This window comes from Eleginops maclovinus, chromosome 10 (assembly GCF_036324505.1).
Source record: "Eleginops maclovinus isolate JMC-PN-2008 ecotype Puerto Natales chromosome 10, JC_Emac_rtc_rv5, whole genome shotgun sequence".
In the NCBI taxonomy this organism is placed as follows: Eukaryota; Metazoa; Chordata; class Actinopteri; order Perciformes; family Eleginopidae; genus Eleginops; species Eleginops maclovinus.
In genome coordinates, this window is record NC_086358.1 from 5,857,585 (window position 1) to 5,876,652 (window position 19,068).

General features: G+C 42.8%; 1 protein-coding gene across 3 annotated transcripts in view; it reads right to left on the minus strand.

Moving 5' to 3' along the window:
- Positions 1-19,068, minus strand: part of rhbdl1 (rhomboid, veinlet-like 1 (Drosophila)) — a 53,561-nt gene that overhangs the window by 12,623 nt on the left and 21,870 nt on the right. For all 3 annotated transcript variants that reach the window (XM_063892858.1, XM_063892856.1, XM_063892857.1), the window contains exons 3-5: positions 9,498-9,722; positions 8,444-8,592; positions 8,242-8,354 (exon numbers count right to left, since the gene is read on the minus strand). In XM_063892858.1, the coding sequence (XP_063748928.1) occupies positions 8,242-8,354; positions 8,444-8,592; positions 9,498-9,722 (487 nt within the window). The remainder of the gene's footprint in view (positions 1-8,241; positions 8,355-8,443; positions 8,593-9,497; positions 9,723-19,068) is intronic.

A 19,068-nucleotide genomic window follows, 5' to 3' on the forward strand; every position in this document is an offset into this window, starting at 1 on the left:
TGGCGTCCTTTTCAAAGGCTCATTTCTACCATAATACCGCTGTCAGGTTCAGGGAGCTCTATTAAAGGTATTTTCCACCTGGGAATGAAATGGACTCGTATGTGTCATCCAGACAGAAGGAGATAAGAGGAATATCATCTCCATCGCTGATGCTTTCCTTAAAGTGGAGCAGCGTGACTCGCAATCAGTCCTCGTCCAATCTAACATCTCCATCCATCTCTTGGTGGGGGGGAGGGAAGAAACTCTTTCAGACTGTGTATTATCCTTTTTTATAAAGGGGAAAAAGCACAAACTTAAATGAACCAGATTCAGTGTGGTCTGCAGAGGTCCTCACATACGGAATGAGATTGATAAAAGGTCTTTAAAAGGCTTCAAGCAACACTTGCAAACATGTCAGAGAAGTTTACTTTACTCTGAAATGCATTACGTACCATCATCTTCCTTTATTTTGGACGATTAAGTAGTTCGGGATGGAGCAGTTTGGTTTTTTAGGGTTTTTGGTTAGGGTGGGGTATGTTTTTGGGTTACATAACACAGGGTTAGGGTTGAACTCTATCAATTCAAGATTTAAAGGGCATCCAAACTCTCAAGGTGACTGAACACATGCACTCAAGTAGAGAAGGCTCAGATCCGAAGTGAAAACACAAAACCAATCAGAACCTCTCCTGTCTCCATATACAACAAAAACCCACAAAAACAAAAATCCGTGCCAAGCTTTAGCCGGGAGGAACCGATACTATTTATCAATTTCACAGCATGCCAACATGGCCACTGTAAACAAACCTTGCCCTCGGTTTCAAGAGAGATTGATGCGCTTTATAATAACAGTTTTCCGCCTTGTCCAAATGTGCCACACGGGAAAAAATATGATAATATTTATGCTGCCCCAGAGCCCAGGGGGCATCGGGAAAATCAATACTCTACACAAGTCACATCCTCCGCACTGGTGAGTATAATCATATCATCTTGAGTGTGTGTCTGCATATGAGCATGTATTTAACTAAGGAAGCAAAAGAGAAGCAATTTAGGAATGACTGAATGTACATCCAAGTAGATCTAATGCTCCAGGAGTTGTGTAAGACGAGCTGTTATACAAAAAGCCGTATTCTTGTCACGACCAAACGCAGTAATCACTCACGACTGCTTTTCATCTAACAAGCACAATGGATGACCTTGGATGAAATTACTCAAATTCTACAACTCGATGAAAAAGGGTATGAAATCACTTCCTGCGTTCAAGGTGATGAAGCCGGCGTGATGTGCTTCTTCATCGCAGAACCTTGAAACTAAACACCGACGTAATTTAAACTGAGCAGAGAACGAGCCTCTGAAACAAATAGCGCCGTCCTAGATTGGATTCACACAGCAGATGCAAATAGACGTCCATAAACAAAGTGGGCTCGTTGCACACAAATAGGCGAAGTTCAATTACAGCAGGCCGCGCTACGGTGGAAAACATTTCCCCCGGTGTTGCTATCAGCGGGGCTGCAGGGTGTAGGCGGCGGAGGAAGTGAGATCGGTGTCACCTAGGAAGAGTTGGCTGTGGGGCAGAATGAGAGGGGGTGTTGGGAATTACCATAATCACGCTGGCAGCCTCTGCAACGCACCAAGGTCACCCTGCCTCCACGAGTTCAGCACCGGGGGAGAGCATCAGAAACACAGGACCAGACTCCTCTGGGTTTCCCGCCACTTTTAATTCCACTATACATACCTCACACTGCACTGTAACTTTTATTCTCACAAATGTATGACTGTATTATTCCAAATTAGCTTGGTATGTATATTTTATCCTCTTCGCTTATGTGATTCCACTGCACTATTTCTGAATGTTTTTCATTTTAGTAAAGCACTTAGAATATCCTCGTGTTGAAAGGTGCTATATGATAGAACTTGCCTTGCCTCATTGCAGGGTTTTTAAATGTTTAGCAGTCTGTAGCTGAGGTTGGCTGAGGAGACAGACATGCGACCTTGTGTGCTGACAATGTTGCATGGTCACAGCCACACACTCCTCCAACAGGCCTTCAAAATAAGACCGAGCTATGGACGATTGGTATTCAGATGGCGGCAGCAACACAAGGACGGCTCCGGAGCTCTCCCAGTCCCTAAGTACAACTCCTGCTTTTCACAAAACCTGCTCAGGTTCACTTCAATCAAATCAGTGTTTCGTGAAGGAGCTCCGCACCAGTGCTCGGAGTGAGTCAGAGCCAGAGTCCGAGACAGAGTCCCGCCCCCTCAGGGACTGAGAGGAACTCATCCGTCCACCCTGCTGTTCTCTGATGCTTCCTCTTTTATCAACGTCTGTTTATCCGACTCAACTCTGCCCTGAGAAAACCCCATTTTTAGAACATAATCTTAAATTAGGACCACTGTGATTCAACCTTTTTAAAAACAGGTTAGCAGTGTGTTCAATCTCATAGGCAACCCTTTGAGTCATACAGTGTAGGCAGTTTTTAAACACTTCTTTAAAACTGTATCGGCCTTTTACACAACAACTTAAGACTACGTTCATTTAGAAGCCTTTCCTGGGCTTAACGCCTTATTTAATTTAAGAGAAGGTCTTTAAATTGCAGATGAAAGCTATGAAAGATATAGAGGGTTGACCTTGAGCCAGGGAACTCATGACATTTCAATCAGATCCGTACATCTTTATCGAATAGAAAATTGAACAGCACAAAAAAGATCAACACATATCAGTGAATAACATCAACAAAAAAAAAGACAACTTTGAAATCTGAAAGCAAAAATAAAGCTCTATTTAAATTCATTCCACTAAATTGAATTCATTGATTTTATCTCATAGATTCAATCCCAAATATGTCTAGGCTTCGAGGATTTCCATAGAATAAAACCAAACATCAGCAAAACTGGATGACGGACAAAGTCACTCTTGGCCTCTCACCAAGACCGTGTATTCACTGGCAGCCGATATAATCATATTTACCCTGCCTAAATATGTGCAGTGCACTTTTGAAAAGCATCTATCAGTTATATAACAGGAACATGGGAATGGTAGGGTTACACAGGCAAAGATAAGCCTGAAGGCTCTCAGTCATTTAGGGACTGAAATAGCTTTTATTAGCTTGAGAGGATGCACAAACAATCATCCGGATAAATGAGGACCCACAATGCAGCGGGGCTCACGGCCGCAGCGGAAAGCAGACCTTCCTCCCTGATATCAGAACAACATTAATCAACTGCTGGAGGATTAAACAGTACATGTTACTTGGCATAGCACTTTTAAGTAATGACAACATCAGCTGGCTCGCAACAATGAGGTTAAAGTGACGTGAAGCCATTTATCACATCTCCATTTCAATTTCCCAACGGGCCGCGAACAAGATCGGGTCCCTACCTCCTCTTGACTGAGGACACCAGTGAGCAGCCTGGCAGGGTTCTCTAAAGCTCGCTGGGCAGTGAATAACAATAAACAGTATATTTAGTTACCGGGAGAAGATACCCTACTGCATAATTCAAAACCATAGTCTCTCCAAAGGTCAGGGAGCCAGTCCACAGCTCAGTAACGCAGAGGGTCTACAGGTCAGCTACTCATATATTTGCATGTACATGTATTCAACTTTATTCACCCAGGGACAGTGGAAGGAGAAAATCAGCTTAAGGAGTACAGGAGTAAAAAGAAGGCAGCTAAGATTAAGTGTACAGAAAATGAATAGAGTATTATTGCCCATAATCAATATAATTTATGTACAGGAAACTCTTCTAATCCGCGGTTCAAGAAATCCATTCTGAGAAAAATAATGTGAAAGACTTTAGCTACACAAATGATCTCCTCTCTGCACTACAAATGGTGCTATACATAATTTTTGGTATATAAGTATCTAGATACATATAGTTTGTCAGTTTAAATAGTTACTGGTAGGGTAATGCATGTTATGAGTGTAAAGCGTGATACAACTGGAAAAGTAAAAGCATCTCAACTGGTATTAGAGCACAGTTAATGACTTCCCACCACTATCAAAGGACGACTCTGGGAGCCTTTTTGTTTATAGGACTGCCCCGTTACTTTCACACCTGGAAGCTGCCCAGACACACAGACACAGACACAGACACAGACACACACACACACACACACGATCTGTTGATATGTCAAAAAAAAGATGATTTAAAGGGAAAGTTTTACCCCGGGCTTTTCCCGTCTGTCAGTCGATGCAATGTTCGATGCGACAGAACAGAAAGCGGGAGAGAAGAAATAACACCGTATCGTATATCAAAACTAAAACTCATCAACACACTGATATCTGAGCTAAGAGGGACAGGAAGAGACAGTAGACTCAGGCTTGCTGTTCTGAGAGGCTGCTGGAGGATTTGGATGTTCAGATGTAAGCTGACTGACAGTGTTAGAGGAGGTAGACAGCCTGGGGCTCACACGGGGCTACGAGGAGAAAAACAAGATGCTCCGGCACCTGTTGATGTCCTGAAGCACCTGAAGAAGCTGAAAGTGCTGTTGGCTCGAGGGAAACGACCCAGAAGAGGAAGGAGGAAGGAAAAGACAATAGATGCTGCTTTTTTCTTTAACCTGGATCTGGACTGAAATGTTGAACATGACTCAACATTTCACATTCTTCTGTTTCCTCACCTTTATGTGCAGCGTTTCATCTGCTGTGAGTGTGGCAGAGCAAAGTGAGAAAGAACAAGGAGGTGAATCTGTACGGCGGCTTGAGAAAAATAATTACAGAAGTGTTCCTTTTGTCAGCACACATCCAAGGACAGGATGTGCAATGTCATACTTCTACAACATGTAACCTACACGGATTAAAACCTTGTACTTTGGGAGGCTAATTCAGTCTTTATATGACGTTGCAGTTTCCATTATAATCAGCATGAGGGCTGCCGAGATTCGGGTTCAAATTCGATGTGTAAAAATCAATCAGAACGATGTTGCGCTTCCGAGTTTTAACCATCTTCCAAAAGAAAGCCGGCCCTGCAGTGAGGAAATATTGCGGTTCACATACATTAAAGCACAATACCCGCAGCACGTCGCTCCATAAACGCGCACCCACCGAGTGCAGCTATAACCTGAGAGCACTGCTGCCCCCCCAAAAAAAATAACAAGCAACATGCACGCCAGAGCTGATAGCAACAGCCCACATGATTGAAGTCATGAGCGAGAATAAGACTGCATGAATATAAACATGAGACAGCCACGGGGAACAAAAAGAAGGGAGGGGGTTACTGAGTAATCTAAAGCACTGAGCTATTTCTAACATCCACAAGCAATCATGAGTCTGCAAAGACTAAGGGGGAACGTGTGAGGCAGCGAAATACTAAAACAAAACTCTGCACACACACATTTATCTATCTATTTGAGAGGCAGTCGCTTGGTTTTTAAGTTTAGTTTCAAATTAGGTTAAAGATACATTTCTGTTTCACTTGGTGGTTTGATTGCAACATCATCATACAAAAAGAGTCATAAGAACATGTCGAAAAAGGTCTTGAATTATCATTTGTTGTATATGTATATATATATGTACTGTACTGTGTATTCTGTAGTCCTTTCAATTCAGGGTTAGGGTTTCAAATTAAGATGAAGAATTGAAAAGAAAGAAGAACAAGTGACAGGTTTTCCTAATATGACGGTCAAATATGCTCTCTTGTGTTCAGTCTACAGTAGAACATTTGACCAAACATGTCATTTTAAATGTATACACGTTAGCCTGATTCAGTAAAAACACTCAATACTAAGTGACGTCTTCAAATCAGGTCCTTGAACTGCTTTCAATAAAAGGAACGGCTATACAGTAAAACAAAAAAAAAGCCATTCATTATGTCTCTATGCATCAATGCCATCCTCACTAGCAGTGTTCCTTACAACAGCGACTGACTCAGTGTCTTTTGAAAACCCCCTGCTGTGCACAAAGCCTGAGCACAATACTGCAGTCTCTCTACTCCCCACCGAACAGCCATTAACTCCAAAACACACAGAAATACACACACAGGTGCACTCCCCCGACCTGCTTTCTCAGTGGACTACTTCCCCGAAAGATCACAACATGTGTGCCATTACAGCTCCCACTTCCACTCCATCAGCCAGAATCAGAAGGGGAAATTATGAAGCTGCTTCAAGTCGTTCGTCATCTTGTGAGCGTGAGGCAGCTCAGCCATTCTTCACTGTTTAGGGAGGAGCAGATTTATTATAATGTGTTGAAAGTAAAATGCACTAAGATTTAAATGTAATTCCAGTTAGTTTCACACTACAGTACTACAAGAATTTAATTTTTGATACTCAAGCACAGAACTCCGGGCTCCGGGGATACAAATATCATCGTCTCCTCGCTGTTTTTTCCAGCCTAAATCTCCAAACCGCATCTCAAGCTGCACTTGGCTAATTCCCCAGAGAGAAACCCTGCTTCACTCCACGCCATTTTTGCCCCTTTTAAGTCCCAAGATGCTTTCTCTCTGTCATCATTGCTAAAATAAATCAAAGCTACAATAATTCATGAGTGTTAAGAGTGCGAGTGCATAAAGGTCTGATTTTCTACACAGAATGGGAGTTTTGAGCAGCTTTAAAGAGACAACAGGAATAAAAAATTAGATTTTGAGTCTCATACAAGCCGAAAAAAATCAGGTTACTGAATATGAACGGATATAACTCGATATGAATTAGAGGTTTCGCCCTCGACAGTAATCAAGTGATGTTAGCAAGAGATTTACGAGATCCAAGACGGTAATTGTTCCGAGTGAAGATGAAAGGGCGAAGAGGTTTATGCAGCAGTGTTGATATGACTTCTCAAAATCGGCATTAACTGCAAAAAGCTGCAGCGAGACTCAGTAGGAATTAGAGAAATGTCCAATCTTCCAACAGGCTTGGAGGAGGATGAAAGTTAATGAGTTTTCTTGTCAACAAAGACTTCGCTGCTGCCCTGGTTTGGTGAGGAGTATATTTTCTCCTCAAAGTTTTGGGCCACCAGCCGGGGCCGTGTCTATTATCAGAACGATACCAGCATGAGGACAAGACACTAACAATGTCAGCCTCACTGGAGTAGCATCGGGTGCTAAAAGCAAATGGGTTTTCACAGCAAATATGAGACCTTTAAGTTGATAAATGATGACCAACAAAACAAAAACCATAGCATCTTTCTGAGTAGTGGACTGTAAAAGCAGTAATAAAACAAAAAACTAGGAAGGTCAGTCGAGATAAACAGCGGACTGAAAACACTCCCACACTGCAGACAATAAAGAGTCTTTTCTCTATGATACTGTTTCATAAAGTGAGAGCACTGTCCATACTGCACTGCAGATCATCCCAAAGTGTCCAAACATTCGCTATAAATATAAACTCTGTGCTACTTCACTGCACAGTGTACACCAGGGTTTCTTCTACTGAACAAACACTCAAACGACACATATATACACGTTTGAACCAAGGTGACGTCATACATTCCTGTTACATATTTAAAATCAGTAATGGCTGCTTTGTTAGTTAAGATTGAGTCCTATAACATAGATTATATCAAACCAAAATAAGTATTAAGTAAGAAAATATTGGGGATAAAAGAAGCAGTTTTAAACCTTGTTGCTAGGCAGATTTGAAGAAACCTATAGAACTTGTAAATGCAAATGTACTTTGTTCAGAAGTAGAGCTGTCGTGTCACTTATCTCAGCTGCACCATTTCTTTAATTTTGATATGTTTACATTATGTAACACTCTTCATGTTTTATGTGTTGAAATATTGTTAAAAATGTACCATTAAAGAAGTGTAAATATCTAATCTTGTGGTACACAGCGGGTAACACACACTACAAGATCTTCCACCAGGAGGAATGCCCGATGAGTATTTCAGCTCTCCAAACTACATGAAAGAAGTGACAGGGAAAGTGATGTAACACCATGTACAAGATTTTCTATTTCCTCGAGGAATCCGCAGAACTTTCCTTGAAGTCGTGCCAGTTTCCACAGAAAAATCCTGTTTCCACAAGTCTTTACTATTTATAAGATGTATCCTCTGGCTGGAACAACAACATTATAAATGCAAAACATTAATTCCTATTGTTTCAGGTGACCAGGCTTTAGCTCTAGAGATATTTAGACTGTGAGATATCTGAGATGCTTCTTCAATGCATTTAAAGCAGTTCATTCATAGAGCGAAAGTGCCAATTTTCCTCAGATCTTTTGCAGGGTACTCCCAACATTGAGAGTTTAAAATCAGGTGTTATCTGTGCAGTGTGAACCAGACATTAGGGACCAGCAGTTAATATACTACACTTGTTTTAAAAGACACTCACCAGCCAGCACTCCTGCCATGTATAGAAGACTTATCCGTAAGATGCCATGGACCATCTCCAAAGGAACGCCGATCATCAGCTGCAGTAAAGCATTGAACCCCAGCTGCTCCAAACTAAAAAGCAAAGAAGATAAAAACAACTGTAAGATTTTTGTTTTTTATCCAGCTGTTGACATCAACGTGAGATAAGACGAGGCTCGTACCCAACGTGCATGAACATGTAGCTGAAGAAGCGCCACACTTGTGCTCGGTGGCCGGGATGGTAGACCAGCGGGCTCTTCATGAAGTCGGGCTGGTAGGTCTGCAGCACCCACTTGTTCAGCATGATGCCGTAGCACATGAACACGATGATCTGCAGCACACACACAGGCATGACACCCAACTGTCAGTTCTTGCTGACATACCCATTACACGCTCCGTCTGCAGACTGCCGGTAAATGCAAAATAAAGAACAATTGTGCTTAATGAAAGATGCATGAGGTTTTTTTCCTCCTCTTTCTGTATTCCTCGGCTGATGCTTATTAGACTTGAGGAGACAATTACTGCCCGCGGAATGAAAAATATGGCACATCTGGTTCAATTCCATTAATTTCTTTTCATAGAATAATGACTCATTGTCTCTGTGAATTAAAATGAACGTGAACCGTTATTATCACATCGTCATTGTCATTACAGACCATTCACCGCCATTTAGAGGCACTGTAAGAGCACTTGGCTTTCTTTCCTCTGAATTATGACGATTTCAGGGGGACTGAGGAAGTTTTGTGAGGATGGTTATTTTAGCGGCGTAATCCTCGACCATTTAACCGAGGTCTTTGAGAGCGTCTGTGTTGGAGGTTGTCTTTTTTTCTCTCCAGATGAATATAATAGGTCATTTGTTGCCACTGAGGTGGGCAGGGTGTTTACTGACCTGGTTTTTCAAAGTTTCTAAATTAGTGTCTGAAAAAAAAAAGATCCCCCCATGCAGGCAGAGCGAGGGTTTCAGTTTGGAGGAAGGGCTTTAAATGCACCCACTAAGCCTCTGACTCCCAAATGTGTTACCAGCTCATATCAAGCTCGCAGTAAAAGCGTGTGATCAAAGGCAGAAAATCTCCTCAGTGGGTCGGAAGCGAACGACTAAGCCAAGAGAACAGACTAAATCCAGGGTTGTGGGTTAGTAGCACATGCACGAGTAAAGTATTGCAGCCCATGTTTGAGGAATATTTGAAACTGCATCGGTAGAACGGTTCAGGTCATTGTCGCACAATCGAATCTCACCTGCACGATGGTGACGATGGCGATGAAGACAGGCGGGGGACACAGGCGGTTCTGGTGGAAGTACCAGCGTCGGTCCGTCTCGCAGGGCAGGATCTCGTAGGCCACATAGCGGACAAAACGTTTGTACAGACCCAGCCCCGTCTCGTCCAGCAGGATCTCCCTCTGCAGCGTGCGGCGGCCATTAGCTATGGCCCGTCGGAAGCTGCTGGAGCGCTTACTGCTCATCTGATGGAAATATGAAGAAACAGGTGGGCAACTTCTTGGATTTCAATAAACTTGGACTGATGGTTCACACATTTATAGCAAGACACATTTACATACAGTGGGGCAAAAAAGTATTTAGTCAGCCACCAATTGTGCAAGTTCTCCCATTTAAAAAGATGAGAGAGGCCTGTAATTTTTATCATAGGTATACCTCAACTATGAGAGACAAAATGAGAAAGAAAATCCAGGAAATCACATTGTAGGATTTTTAATGAATTTATTTTCAAATTATTGTGGAAAATAAGTATTTGGTCAATAACAAAAGTTCATCTCAATACTTTGTTATATACCCTTTGTTGGCAATGACAGAGGTCAAACGTTTTCTGTAAGTGTTCACAAGGTTTCCACACACTGTTGCTGGTATTTTGGCCCATTCCTCCATGCAGATCTCCTCTAAAGCAGTGATGTTTTGGGGCTGTCGCTGGGCAACACAGACTTTCAACTCCCTCCAAAGATTGTCTATGGGGTTGAGATCTGGAGACTGGCTAGGCCACTCCAGGACCTTGAAATGCTTCTTACGAAGCCACTCCTTCGTTGCCCTGGCGGTGTGTTTGGGATCATTGTCATGCTGAAAGACCCAGCCACGCTTCATCTTCAGTGCCCTTGCTGATGGAAGGAGGTTTTCACTTAAAATCTCACGATACATGGCCCCATTCATTCTTTCCTTTACACGGATCAGTCGTCCTGGTCCCTTTGCAGAAAAACAGCCCCAAAGCATGATGTTTCCACCCCCATGCTTCACAGTAGGTATGGTGTTATTTGGATGCAACTCTGCATTCTTTCTCCTCCAAACACGACGAGTTGAGTTTTTACCAAAAAGTTCTATTTTGGTTTCATCTGACCATATGACATTCTCCCAATCCTCTTCTGGATCATCCAAATGCCCTCTAGCAAACTTCAGACGGGCCTGGACATGTACTGGCTTAAGCAGGGGGACACGTCTGGAACTGCAGGATTTAAGTCCCTGGCGGCGTAGTGTGTTACTGATGGTAGCCTCTGTTACTTTGGTCCCAGCTCTCTGCAGGTCATTCACTAGGTCCCCCCGTGTGGTTCGGGGATGTTTGCTCACCGTTCTTGTGATCATTTTGACCCCACGGGGTGAGATCTTGCGTGGAGCCCCAGATCGAGGGAGATTAGCAGTGGTCTTGTATGTCTTCCATTTTCTAATAATTGCTCCCACAGTTGATTTCTTCACACCAAGCTGCTTACCTATTGCAGATTCAGTTTTCCCAGCCTGGTGCAGGTCTACAACTTTGTCTCTGGTCTCCTTTGACAGCTCTTTGGTCTTGGCCATAGTGGAGTTTGGAGTATGACTGTTTGAGGTTGTGGACAGGTGTCTTTTATACTGATAACGAGTTCAAAAAGGTGCCATTAATACAGGTAACGAGTGGAGGACAGAGGAGCCTCTTAAAGAAGAAGTTACAGGTCTGTGAGAGCCAGAAATCTTGCTTGTTTGTAGGTGACCAAATACTTATTTTACCGAGGAATTTACCAATTAATTCATTAAAAATCCTACAATGTGATTTCCTGGATTTTTTTTCTCATTCTGTCTCTCATAGTTGAGGTATACCTATGATGAAAATTACAGGCCTCTCTCATCTTTTTAAATGGGAGAACTTGCACAATTGGTGGCTGACTAAATACTTTTTTGCCCCACTGTATATACAACTGAGGGTTGAATGAGAAGATTGACTGGGCTGTCTGTAAGATAGATATACAGCTACTATCTGCTATCTCTTAACATTTCGTCCAGCAGTGGAACAGTCAGTAGGGACTTGGACTGGGAATCGTAGGGTCGCCGGTTCAAGTCCCCGAACAGACTTGAAATATGGAAGGTGGACTGCTACTTGGAGAGGTCCCAGTTCACCTCCTAGGCCCTGCTGTGGTGCCCTTGAGCAAGGCACCGGACACCTCCAATCCCCCCTCCCCATTGCTCCCCAGTCGCTGCACGATAGCTGCCCACTGCTCCTAGTACTAGGATGGGTTAAATGCAGAGGACCAATTTCACTGTGTGTGCTCTGCTGTGTGCATGTATGTGACAATAAAGAGGGTTTCATCCTCCGATTTTCTAATAGAGACTGCAAGGAGAGCTCACCCAGCTTGGTCCAAAAGGTAGGAAATTCTGCCTAGAAGCGCATGTATAACACGTGAATATCATATCCCTCTTGACGTCACCATGAGGTTGTGATCAAGGTTGGCAGGCAGTTGCTTCTAGGCCAGGAAATACTTACATAATTGGCAGATAATCCCCCGTAAAACCATAAAATGTTGCAATTAAGCTTCACGATTAAACAAATGAGATCTAATGTGTTAATTAGAGAGCTTAGGGTGTGCTGGTACAGTGGGCGGATTGTGTTACCTTGCTTTGTGCATTTTAAAGTAAATGCACACAAAAAGATACGAGAGTTGTACAAATCTCATCAATCTTCTATAAAAGGGAGCAGAAAAATGCAGCGTATTCCCAAAACATGTTAGACGAGATTTCTTTATTTCTTCTTTGATGACAGACTTGTGTTTTGTAGCTGTAAGATATTCACACACAGCTCAGTCCCTGTGTTTGTTTTGGTGCCTCTTGAAGACTCAATTTCTTTTTATGCAACAAACTTGTCTTCAGTTGTTATATAAGCATTACTTTCAGCAGCTGGAGGACACACACCTTGCCAAGATGAACAGATCTCATCACTGCTACAGAATTGTTTTATTTTAGCAATTAAATGTAAAACTTTCCCCGCGCTTAGTGGATCAAACATCAGAAAAAGAGGATATCTTCTTTTTTATATAAACTGGGGGAAGCTCATCCGTGTGACTAATCATCCTAGATGGCGAGCCAACGTTCATAAAGTGTGGATCTCACATGGGAAATAAGACGGGTGGAGTTAGTTCTACTTTTATAACCAAAGTAGAAGTACACAATGAATTTTTCAGTTTGTTCGGACTTTGTTACGATGCTTCAACAACAGCAAAGTTTCTCTTCTGCTATTCTAAGTAATGGTTGCACTTCTTGCACATTACTGCACTCAATGGATGAACTTTGGAAGTTAATTTGACCTTAATGGTTTAATTGTTTCGCTCTTTTGTGTGCAGAAAAGAAGTTCACATAGTAGCTGAGAATCGTTTCTCACACATAGTGATTCATCCACATCGCAAAATTCAATTACTATAATTTAACACTAAAAGATATATGCTAGTATTAAGCACTATACTGTACTGTCTATATATCAGCATTAAAACCAATTACAGTAAAAAATCCTCCACTGCGGGTTTCACAATAATTAATCCAGAAGGTAGTAGATAAAAACGTTGTACTTAATAAATCTGTCAAACTGGTGCTGGAAATAAAATGTCTGATTCCTCATATCTCAGCAGCTATTAATATATTAAAATCTAATCTGTGTTACGTGTATAAACAACTGGTTTCTCCACAAGGGCGCTGAGACACCTAAATAATACATAAGTGGTTTTAGATTTAGTGTGGCAGAGTTGATTGTAGCGCAGAGCGTTTTTTGCCTTTGAAAAGCAACATCCCGATTAAGAGGAACGTTTGGAAAGAGAGAAACTGTGTGTGTGTGTGTGTGTGTGTGTGTGTGTGTGTGTGTGTGTGTGTGTGTGTGTGTGTGTCATGTTATGTTATCACGGACTCCAGGTTTGCTGTGAGCAGCAGCTCTGCAGCAGCCTGCAGGCCAGCGAGGCCCCCCCTTGATACGTTCTTTAATAGAAGCTTAGGATGAAAACTACCCTAAAGCAACTATTTTGACAGTCGGTGCAGAGCCTGGAACTGCCTGGATAACAACACAGAGGGCACTGTTCCGCACGAACTACTGGTAAAAATACTCTCAGACCATTTACCCACAGCAGGGACTCTTTACAGTTAACGTGTGCATTTCCGTACTCAAGACAAGCGTGCATCACAGGTAAGATTTACTTAAGGGGCCTTGTTATGCTTCTTAGGGTTTCTTTTCCTGTAGTTTGTTAAATAGGTGTTTTTTATGCATGTGAATGGTCTGCAAAGGCTAAAGGTACCCTCCAGAGAGAGTTTGTCACAGTAGAGGCACAACAAACAAATCTGAACCAGACAATGAGCATGATATAGCCTCTCTAAGCGCTGAAATGCAAAGCCTGAAGTCTCTGTGTAGCTAAAGCATTTCAGCTCCTTTGTGCTACCTGCTAACTATGCAATTATCTCTAAATCAAAATGTGTTATTATGTGAAGTGACAAGGGTTTGGGGATTAGAAGATCACAATAATCAAAATATATAATAACTAGATGGTGATATTGTGACGAAACTTTACAAACTATTCATGCAATGAGAATGTTTATAATAATCAACAGTAATGTGATTTATGATAACCAGGTAAAGGCAAATAACAGAACAGCTAGACAAGTCAAATACAATTACATAATTTAATTGTAATGCAGCCTTTAAAACCACGAGAGGTAAACACCTACGATTCCACAATATCCCAAATCTAAATATATGTGCTTTCTTAACAGGATATTGAGCAGTGAAGCAAGATACATGTGTGCAACAGCTGCACATTTATCAGATGAACTCTTCAACAGCAGAACTTCTGTATAGGTTTCTAATAAAAACAATCTTAGAGAATATAGGAGCTTCATATGAAATGTAGTAAAAGCTCCAGAAGGGACCTGTAGGAAGTCCAAGCCGCAATTAAAGTTCACTCCTCTGGACTCATTAGCCGGGTCCTGCTGCTTGTAGACTCATTATATGAAGACACAGCAGGGGGCATATTGAAATGCATTAAGGGTCCATATCTTTAAAGGCTAACGAGCTAAATGTACCGGAAAAAAAGACTAAATAATCAAGCATTTAAGACACAGATTGTTCCCCCTTCAAAAAATCACTTAGGAAAAACAGGAGTGCTAATCCCTTTTGGAAGCAGGAAGTGGTAACTGCCCTAACTGTGTGGGTAATAATGCTGGTGGTTGTTCAGTGAGAGTGTGAGGGCCTGTTGCACCGTGATAACCAGAATGATGTCGAGCTGGGCTGCTGGCTCTCCCACAGACAGAGGGATGCATATTTAGTATGGAAATCAGGCCCTGGAAATGCAATTATACTATACTTGAGGCAGGGAGTGAAAGGAGAAGAAGAGGAGCAGAGGGACATTAGAAGGCGGAGAGGGGCGAATTAAGACGGAGAGATTCCTGCGTGTGAGCTCCATTCTCTGATTCTGCATGTCACCGGAGACATCGCCTCTCGCCTTTCTAACTATCTTCATATTGTTGAATCCTCAGTGAAAAAGAGGAAGCACAGGAACCACAATGAAGTAAATATAATTGTGCTGTTGACTTTCTTCTTAGAGTCTCTGTTTCTGAGTCTTATTTCATCCGTATTTGGCTCGGTAACAGCACCTGCTTCCTCTCCACCTCGCGCTGCATCCTCTCCTTTTCATAGCACCTCTGTGAAAACATGTTCCCAGGAGACACGGCTATGCATAGCTTTCACTCTGACATGCAGGACCGTCACCTCTAAAGTGAGCATTAGCCGCCTTTTGAAGTGACGACAGGAGAGAGACGGCGAACAGACAATAAGACACAAGAGCAGCGGAAACATGAGATAGCGCGCTGAGAGGAGTGACGGAGAGCGAAGGTGCATGGGGAAGAAACAAAAAAATCACATGTCACCAGAAAAAAAAAGGGGGGGGGGGGGAAACCTCTGACTTGTGCTTCGTTAACGGTGGAAGTTTCCTGATAAGGCAACATCTGCCATGTTCATAATTGATGCTGAGGTTAAGTGCACGGGAATAAAGATAGTATTTCCCTTTAGGGACGGCTGAACGGGCCAAACTAACAGATGTGTGTGTGTGTGTGTGTGTGTGTGTGTGTGTGTGTGTGTGTGTGTGTGTGTGTGTGTGTGTGTGTGTGTGTGTGTGTGTGTGTGTGTCAAACAGCAAGAGTCCATCCTCCTCTTCTTGTGTCTTGCCTACTGTACATGCTGCTCCAGTCAATTGTCCTTGATGGATTAATTAGCCTCACCACATGGTCAATACCTACAGCTCAATACTCATTAGTAATAACAATACATTTAAAACAAATAAACCCCCTTAAAGGCCAATCCTGCATCTGCATGGAAGACACAATTATTCTGATATTGCTCAGTTTATGCTGGTGACCATCTTTCACTCACATGCCTTGACACACATGATAAATCATTTACCGAGCTAAGTGATTCACCACCGGCTGACTAACAGTGTCACTACCTGCCGTTTACTATCTCATTTGTGAGTCATTGAGATGACCAAACCCCCCCCCCTCCCCCTTTACCTTCCTCTCTCACTGACACATACACACTTCCTCAGCAGAATCTAAATCAGTGTGCATCGCTGATTCTACCCTGACCTAGATACTCACGTTCCTCCTTGCCCAAATCCTTTTAAAATGAGACCCAACCTTTTTTTTTTTCTTTCCCCTCAGCAGTTTGCGGCCACAGCCTTTCTTCATGGTTTAATCATTGTGGTGCTAAAACTCTAGAGAAAAAACCACAGACCTTTAGCCCAGGACACTTTAGCAAAGTGCATCATTTTTTATCAGGCAATCCATCTGAGACAGAAAGCCTTGACAGGGGTTTGGTGTGGGATGTGTAGGTAGTGTAGCATCTGTTTCCCTGGAGACTGATGCACTCCGGGCACTTAATGTGACTTTAAATGACTTGAAAAACTTTAAAAAACTGTATATCAACGACAGAGTGCCGGGGACTGTGAGTGAATTTCTGCTTTCTGGAAGTCTATAAATAGCGCTTCGATTGTGACAAGACTCGAACATTTTGAAACATATTATCCAACTCAATCTGCTGAGGGAACAGGGAATGTAAGAGCAACATTTAGGCTTCAAATCCTCCAACCTGAACAAAGAAAATCCCCCGCCATAATCTCTAAAATACACCCTCTACCCGTGTAATTAACCATGGCAGCCATTTTGGATCAGCGTCGAACATTAGCCAAATTAACACCCTTTAGGAAAACGAAGACAGCTGCTACACGATAGCATCCTAGGAATCGATACATGCAGGAATACATCTTCCATCTACAGCTTACCTTTACAGATGCTCGTATATCAAACCCCCCCCCCCCTCTAAATCCCACCCTGTGTGAACTTTGCCACCTTAGGTGTCTCTCAGCCTTCTCCAGCACCAAATATGTGTGTAATTGTGCGTGAACATGTCACTGCCTGGGTTTTCTGTGTTGCTATGTGGGATGTTGTGCAGGATTAGCAGTCAGATGCAAACTCTATGTGTGTGTGTGTGTGTGTGTTTGAGCAAGTGTGTGTACAGTTTCCCAAGAGAGGTTTTAGCAGAGCTTTACTTATTCACCCCTCTGGCAGAACTGATGGAGTTCTCTGGCTAGGATTGCCCTGCACGAAAGCTGGGTCAAACCTGAATCTGTCTGAGAAAGTCTTGCACACACACACACACACACACACACACACACACACACACACACACACACACACACACACACACACACACACACACACACACACACACACACACACACACACACACACACACACACACACACACACACACACACACACACACACACACACACACACACACACAGAGAAGCTGTTGCCTAACGGTGTGATAGAAACACATTAACACCCACCGAGGTCAGCCTGGATTCACGGCTCGGCTGAGTGAATGCAGAACAACAAATCAGGAAAATGTTGAACACACGTTAAGAAAGACAAACGTGAGCTTTTTGGCTGAAAAAAGGCATTGACTGAGCACACACACACTCTTGCCAAGACCATTGTAGGGATGACACACATTTCTTCCTGTTGTTCTGCCATGAGTAAGAGGTGTTCTGTTTTGCTATTCATGCTTACAGGTTGTCATTCTTGGCTTTCCTTTCTTGCTGCAGTTGAAAAATGTATATTAAATACAAATGAATGAGTGGTGTGAAGGTTTGAAGTATGTTTCAATAGCATCAAAAAGGCATAGACTGAGCATGCACATGCATTTTTGCCATGTCCACATTAATGGGCACAGGGGAGTTCCTATTTCCATCATGGCCGGACCACAAAATCAATACAGACGCCGCACTTCAGGCACTGACTGTGATATAATGGCAGCGCTGAACTTTCCAAATCAAAACACGCCTGTCATCTGTCACACACTGCGGAGGGCCGCTCATAAATCTGAAGGAGATACTGAATTGTGAATGGAGAGGGAGGAAGAAATGGGTCAGAGAAAAAAAACTGCTAACATGGGCTTGAGAGGTAGAAATAATCAAGAAAAAGAGCAGAGGAAGAAAAGAAAGGAGGAAAGTAAAAAGACCCGGGGAATTCTTTGATGACCTGGTTGAAAATGTCATGCTACATGTGCCACTTCTCGAGCTGCAGCCTGGGGCTCATGCTAGACAACCTGCTGAGTTCACGCACCACATGCTGCGAGACGGGAGGGCCGGAGTCACATCGACATCTGAATATCCTCTAAATTAGTCAGCAAATCCGTACTGGCAGCGCTCATGTGATGGAATAAGAGCCTTGGAGAGAGGAGAAGTGAGACAGACAGAGAGGAGGTGTGCAGCTGCTTTAATTATTAATCAAATGATTGAAAGTGTTTGTATATATGCAAATAGGAAGCATGTGGGTTTCACGTGTGTGTATCAGACGGATCTTTAAAATCAGACCTGAGGGTCGATATCTGTGTGAGGCTGGGCGTTCTCAAATTACCTCAAATTACTGCCTGCTACTACCAATGCTGGGCTAATCGAAGGCAATTTGCATTTGGCTGATGGGCAATTTTAAAAGTGTCTCCCTGATGCTTTTGGAGGGGAGGCGGTTTTTTTTTCTTCCACCTAACATATGCTCACGACTGTAGAATGAAAGAGAGGGAAATGGGATGTGATGGTTCAAAAAGGCAGGTTTAAAAAAAAAGGAGGGGAGGGGAGGGTAGGGTTATTACATGGGGAGGGATGGAGATGAGCAGGCACTGAAATTAGAAAGATGGAGGAAGAGAGCTTTACACAACAAGACATGCTGCACCAACGAAGCAACCCAGAACTAATGTCGTTCGAGTGCCACAGACTTCAGAAACATGACCTGCTACCAAATTGAGTAGCCTCGTGTGTCCTTATTGAAAACCGTGAGTAGCACAACACGAAAGGGACTAGAAATACACCTATAGAGAAAAAAGCAAAAGCGAAGGAGGTGGCATCAGCTGAAGGAAGAGCAAACATGCAATAATTGATTTGATTCAACCTTGATGCTTACACTTACGGTGCCAGAAGCAGAAGTACTCAACAATGTGCATGTACAGAATCGGCATGTACAGCTCTATGGGAG